Source organism: Rhagoletis zephyria, unplaced genomic scaffold (assembly GCF_001687245.7).
Source record: "Rhagoletis zephyria isolate East Lansing unplaced genomic scaffold, Rhagoletis_zephyria_1.1 Rzeph_scaffold_22660, whole genome shotgun sequence".
Classification (NCBI taxonomy): domain Eukaryota; kingdom Metazoa; phylum Arthropoda; class Insecta; order Diptera; family Tephritidae; genus Rhagoletis; species Rhagoletis zephyria.
Window position 1 is genome coordinate 1 of NW_016179718.1, and position 7144 is coordinate 7144.

The window sequence follows — 7144 nt, forward strand, 5'->3', positions numbered from 1 at the left end:
TATTCGCCAACAAGCCTCGATCCTATCATTGGCAACCCTAGAGCCCTGATGGCCGCTGGGCTGTCATAGCAGATATTTACTTCCCTATTCCGTAATAAAATGATGAGCTGCAAGTCGACTGCCTCCCTAATAGCTGCCACCTCTGACTGAAAAATGCAACAAAATCCGGCAGCCTGAATATAAGATTTTCCTTGAGTTTCCTGCAGAATAGAGCTTCACCAATGGACCTCCATTCTACAGGCTGTCATTATCCTACTCACAACTTGGAGGGATGTATGTAGAGAAGGAACCGGTCGTTCCCGGACCGTTCCGATCAATCTCCTCCGACAAGAAGTCGAAGTTTTTAGGAATTTCCGAGTGCTCGTACTCCGGGTAAAAGAAGAAACCATAGCTTCTTAGCCAATTGGCGTAGTGAATTGCGGCAACTTTTTCCACAATATCAATGAGGGGTGCGGAGCGTACTTGACCCTGCCAGAGAACATGAATGAAATGCCAGCTATCGAAGGAAGCTGTGTATTAGGTACTTTATATCTCCTAGTAAATTAGTACGAGCTCCGTCTCTCCAGGATTAAAAGCACAATCTTTCTTTATTAACAATTTCCGTATCCGAAATAACCAATCATTTTTCACTGGACTGTGCTAAAAGTTCTTTCTTTAACATTTCATCTCACGCAATTTATGAAAATTATACTTTTCACCATCACACCAGTAGATTTCCAAATTAAATCTGACTCGTTTCTTTTGTCTACTCATTTAAACATTAAATACATTCTCTACAGGTGTACACACAATTCAAGCAGCTCTTTGAACAATGGACTTTAACCGAATTTGAGGCACCCCAGTTGGATGCCCAGCAGCCAAGCAACAGCAACAGCAACAGCAACAGCAAATGGTCGCACTTCAAACGACAGTTACGTAACTTTTTCGAGCAAATACATGCTTTGGAGCAGAAATTGGCAACGATATTCGTGCAGGCGTACAAAGACTGCCAAAACTGGGAGCAATTAACAAAGGTGTGCCTGGCTTTAATATTCGTAACCTTTCTCTTATCTACCAATTTCCTCCAAATAACTACTACATGCAATGTACTTACATATGTATGTATGTATGTATGTATATATGTTTATTTAAACTACAGCTAACTGTAATGCTTGGCAGTGGCATACTCGAACGTCGCACTATTCTACCGGAGCTACGTGTCATTGATTCGCATCTACTTCATATCTATAGCGAGGAGCTACACCAGTTGGAAAGCTCGGTACTTGAAACGCTGCTGGAATTCGAATATCGCGGTGTATCTGCAGTACCTATACAACAGGGATTCCCGCCCACTGCCGGTGCTCTAATGTGGCTGGAACAGCATATGCAACGCATAGACACGTTGGCATCTCGTGAAGTGCATCAGTTCATGAAGAAAATGTAAGTTAGCGTTAGCATTGAGGAGAGAGTGCATCTATACGCACCACGTATGTCTGTATGTATGTATGTATGTATGTATTTATGCTCAATGAGTAGTCATCATGAAACCGATGCAATCGATTGGAATTTGCACTTATTCGCACCAACTGAGTTGGCAAGTAGTACTTGCTTGGCAGTGTGAATTTCCTTTAGAATTTGCAGCAATACGCTTAAATAGTATGCACTATCTGCATTCGAAAGGTTATAAAGGTAAATTGCGTAGACTTTAACAATGAGCGGCAGTTAAATAGCACAGACAATTTTATGTGATTATGTAGGTACATGTGTACCCAGCTAGCACATTTGCCAAACAATTGCTGATATCAGACAAGTCGGAATAAAAAATTGACTATTTAGACAAGTCTTACAGTACTTTGAAAATTAGTTGGAACGTTGGTACGTTGATTTTGATTTTAATATTAACAATATTAATTATTTCCATATACCTTTTTGATTTTCTATATTCTGTCGTTATGTATCAACTGAAAATGCAGTAATTTAAACGAGAGTATCATTACAGTTATAGCGTCAATACGCAAAAGTTGTCGCAAAGATACTTACAAAAATTCTCTGCATTTGAAGTTACTCTTCTAACAATTTCCTTTTTCTGGAGTGTCTCCCTCAGATTTATAATATTCAAAGGGGAGGGACCTACGGTTTTACGCCAACTCCAAACGGCGATTGTATTTTTATGACAAACGGTTTCTCACTCAAACCCAGGCCCTACGGCCGCCCGTGCAAAGTTGTGTAATGATTCCAACCAGGGCACTCCATATACTCCTGCAGCTCATCAAAAGTGGCGAGAATAAGAAGCCATTGGTCGATTTTATTGAGACTTCGTACACGCGGGTTTTTGTTGATTATAAAGTCAGACTTGTAATATTCGAAATGGCGAATATACTACAAAAAAAATATTAAGTAAATTACGAACCTGAAGTCAGATTTATAGTATTCAAAATGGTGTGTTGAATATGGCGATTGGCTTTTTAAAAATTTCAATAAATTTTAATATTAAATTTTTATTTAATTTTCTATAGGGAGTTTTTGAGGTAGCTATAGCTACAAATCTGTAGTGGTCGAAAAAGTTCTAGCCGCACCATATTTTGACAAGCTTCAACATGTTATTTTCTTGTTATTTAATTTTTATTATTTTTTATAAAAATATAGTTCATTCTTTAACAAAACCCATGTAAATACAAGTTTGAAATTGTGTGCAATAATAAAAAAAAAATCATCAAACACTCATAAAAATTTCAAGCTTATTTAACCAGATTTTCTAGAAAGAATCTAAATATGATGCACCTTTGTAGCCCACCGAATTCAAGTAGAATAAAATACAAGTTTCACGTGGCTAAAAATTGCGATAATATTTAACAATTTAAACTTGTACTTTATTCTACTGGAATTCAATGGGCTACAAAACTGCATACCCAGAATCTTTCTAGGAAATCGAAATTTTTACGAAAGTTTGTTGAATTTTTTTAACCGACTTCCAAAAAAGGAGGAGGTTATCAGTTCGTCGGAATATTTTTTTTTTTATGTATGTTATTGCATAACTTTGGACCACGTCAACCGATTCCGATAATTCTGGATCTGATTTAGATCCGAGCATTGGATCATGAAAAAAAAAAATATATATATATTATATATTTATATTAGAATTGATATACATATGTGTCACAAACTTAGTTTGACAGGAGAGCTTTTTTTCTACTTTTCATAATTTTTAGAATTTTTTTATACTACGTGCAAAATTCTTTTGTATGGCACATACGATAACTTCGCCCACAAGAAAAAAAAAATGCATTGTAATACGACAAAATATTCAGTAAATTATAAGGACTTCAGCTAAAATATTTTAGCAGGTGATGCGTTCTGGGGTGCAGAACAAACTTGCATCAAAAAACCAATTTCGAAAAAGTAGCGCAAAGTGGTCGATATAATTAGAAAGTCTAGTACATTAAATCAATTTCAGCACTTTATTTCGGGTTATTTGCGCAATACCCATTTTAGTCGGCCGTTTGGAGAATTTTTCAAATTAGGTTTAAACGTCTCTGATATTAAGCTTTTTAGTACACACTTTACAACATTCTACATTCCCACATAAAAAGAATAAATCAATTACAGCTTTTAAATGGATTTCATACCAATTCCTCTTTTGATTTTATCCGCAATCAATTAATCAATTATTTTTCTTAGGCTTCACTCTGCTGACAGCGATACCGAGGGCAGCGAAGCAATTAGTAACAACACTAACAGCAACAACATCCCCATTAACACAGAATACAACGCAGGTTATTGGAGTCGAGGTGTGGCCGCAGAGGAGACCGCTAACATAGTGGACGCCTACAGACGACTAAACACACGACGCGATATTTTAACAACAAAGCTGAGCAATTTGCAGTTGAAAATCTGGCACAATTGGCAGCAGACAATAGGCAAAAGGATTGCCAAAGGACTTGACGCACGTGTGATGTCCCTCGACAGCAATGGCGATGGCAATGGCAATGGCAATGGCAACGGCAACGGCAACGGCGGCGGTGCGGGCAGCAGCAGCAATGATCATTTAGGCGGCACAAGAGCAAATTACACCTTTGGCGCAAATTTTCGAAGTGCAATCACCGCAGCGCTGACACAATCGCGGAAAGCGAACAACAACAACAACTACAGTGATTGCAGCAAACAAAGCCACAACAACAACAACAGCAACACCAAAGACGAACTAATGACGAAAAAAGCAAAAGCAAAAGCAAAATCACTGCAAATGAATTTCTCGCCGGATTTATTTGGACTTTTACAAGAGGCCAAGTATTTGCTGGCAATGCAGCTGGCAGGCAATGTGCGACGTGGCAGTAACTGCGGCATCACCGACATTAATGTCAACAATCTAACTGCGAATAATGCTGGCGGCGTCATGCCAATCACGCAGTCCCAACCAGTGTCAGATAGGCGTTTGGTGGCTGAAGCTGGAGCTGGAGCTGGAGCTGAAGCAGTTGCAGCAGCAGCAGCAGATGCATTAGTTGCTCAGCAACAACAAAGGCTATATGCTTTGGATAATATTTTACTGGACTTGTATGCCGAAAGGGATGCGTTTTGGCAACGCAAAGTGAAACTCATCAAGATCGGTGAATTTTACAATGGCATTCGCGGTCTAGCTGCTGATGAGGACTGTGAAGCTGGTATCATTGGCAGCGCTGCAGAATTGCAACTTATACGTCATGAAGTGGACGCAATCGACGAACGTGTAGAGACCGCAAGTGCTACACTCACATGGCGAACATATGGTAAGTGATATGTATGCATGTAGAGTAAGCGGACACCTTCCTAACACCTATTCTCCAACTGGATTTATGACATCGAAAACTGAAGCCGTTCGCAGAGCCGACTAAAAGCCCATTTGTTCAGTAGAATACCGCAAGTTACCAGTAACCTCCCAATTTTGACCTTATCATCATCCCAAAGCTCTGATCGCCGCTTTGAGATCATCACAAGTGCGCAACCGGTTGGCGGCCTCTTAGATGGCAGTTGGCTCTGCTTCACAGATTCTTCTTATTTGGCTCTGTAACTGAAACCTCGGTGCGCATTCGAAAGTTCCTCCCAGATAGCACCTGATATTTTGAATATGACGTCGTCCTACGAATTCATAACCAACTCTGCAACAATCCTCATTGACTGTATCCTATTTTTTTTTCAAAAATTAAAACCAAAGACACTCTTTGTGAACTGTGTGACCAATAATTGCAATTGCCCTGCATGCCAGTAATGCAACATTTCTACTTCGTCACCTTCCTCATCACTACTCAAATTATAAATTCAGCACTTCACACTCATCAACATACATACATACATACGTATGTAATTTGCTTCTCACACTCAGATACGGCTTTGATGAATGAAATCTATGAATGTTCACGACAACTCTACAATCGCCTCCAGCAAACGCAACACAACTTGTTGTCAATTGTGCAGAGCATACGCCGCTGGAGTCGTGAACCGCTTCACCAACGTAATGCCTATGGGCGTAACTTACTCGACGTGCAGCAACAACAGGAACGTTTGCGCCAACGACGCATGCAATGTGATGAAACACGACGCCTACTGAATCGCCTATTGATTATCAATTTTTGTTTGTTTTTCGACTATGACCAGCAGGGGTGTGAAGTGGAAGGGCATGATGGGCAGTGTATACAGGAGGTATGTAGAAGGTGGTATTTAAGGCGGAGTACATACATATGAAGGGGTTAGAATCAAAAAGATCTAAGTAAATCTGAAATTTTTTTTGAGATAATTAAGGTTAAAATTGATTACTTGTTGTAAATTCTGGGTAAATGCATTTGAAATGATTTTTGCCTAAATGAATGCAGGCTAATTAACTAATTCAAAGAATGATTACTCTTTTTCACCAAATAAATACTAAATTTAACTATACAAATATGAGTATAACTTGTATTTTCAAAAAATGTCACTTAGACCCTTATGATTCTAACCCCTTCATATATATGTACATACAGTGAGCGCCAAAAATATGAATACCCCAACGTTATGACGATTTTAATTATTTATTTATATTTTCCATACCAAATTTTCCTTATTTTTTTTATAAAAATATTGTTTATTCAACAGCAAAAACCAGTAGAATATATTTTTTCAATTTAATATAGAACTCGGGAGAATTCTAAAAATACTAAAATAAATTAATCAAAATTTTAAACTTTCAAATTCGAAAATTTTGAGTATGCAGTTCTGCAGTCTATTCAATTTTTGTAAAATAAATTGCAAGTTACAAGTCTCGCAAAATTACCATTGATTTTTGTGATTTTTTTTTTTGTCAAGGGTGTTGCGCATATTCTTCCATATAACGCAAGAACGAAATCTGTTTTTGCATAGAAGCAAATGCACTGACAAAAAGAAATTCTCAAAAATTAACGGTAATTTTTCTAAGAAATCGAACGGAATAGTTACAAGTTTTTATTAATTTTTTTTTTTTGTATATCTTGAATTTGCTGTTAAGTGAACTACAAGATATTCATATTTCTGACGCTTACTGTATATGCACATACTGACATATTTATATGTATGTGATGAAAATGACATTTATTTTTACAGTTTTTGCGCAAATTTCCCACAGATCAACGTCGCAGCTATAACAAGTATCTAGCCGAAGTGGAGGCATTGATTGATCGCGAAGTGCGACTAGCTATAAAAGTCAGGTGATACATTTCACTCGTATTACATATCGAATCATCTCATCAATATAAAATCGCATTCCATCATATCTGTTCATAACAAATTCATAAATCATACCATATTTCATCTGGCGCTGATCAAACGCGCCGACCGACTGATTGTAAAAAAAAACATAAATATATAGGTGATTTATCGCATGAATCGCATCACATCACATCATGTTATATCACATCATATTATCATTGAATCGCATCACATCATATCTGTGTATAATCATATCATATTACTTATATCATAATGTTTTTATTATTATTTTGCGAAATGTTTATATGTATGTTCATGTGGCACGAAATACACCGTAAACCCCTCACTACGAGTAGTTTTTATTTAATTGATTATAATGATAATGATTTTCACTAAGGGCCGATTTGTCAATGTCTTTATGAGCACTATTTTTTTAAATTATTTAAGTGTAAAATTTCAACAATTCTAGAGGACA

The 7144-nt window shown here is 37.3% G+C and overlaps 1 protein-coding gene across 1 annotated transcript; it reads left to right on the top strand.

The window, feature by feature from the left end:
• Window positions 1-779: 779 nt before the first annotated feature.
• LOC108381458 (uncharacterized) lies at window positions 780-6783 on the top strand (the record flags this gene model as incomplete). The annotated part of the gene is made up of 5 exons (XM_017637879.1): window positions 780-1013; window positions 1139-1419; window positions 3658-4742; window positions 5336-5652; window positions 6565-6783. Coding segments are annotated over 5 exons (2025 nt in total), but the record flags the coding sequence as incomplete, so codon positions are not given.
• Between the last annotated feature and the right edge of the window lie 361 nt (window positions 6784-7144).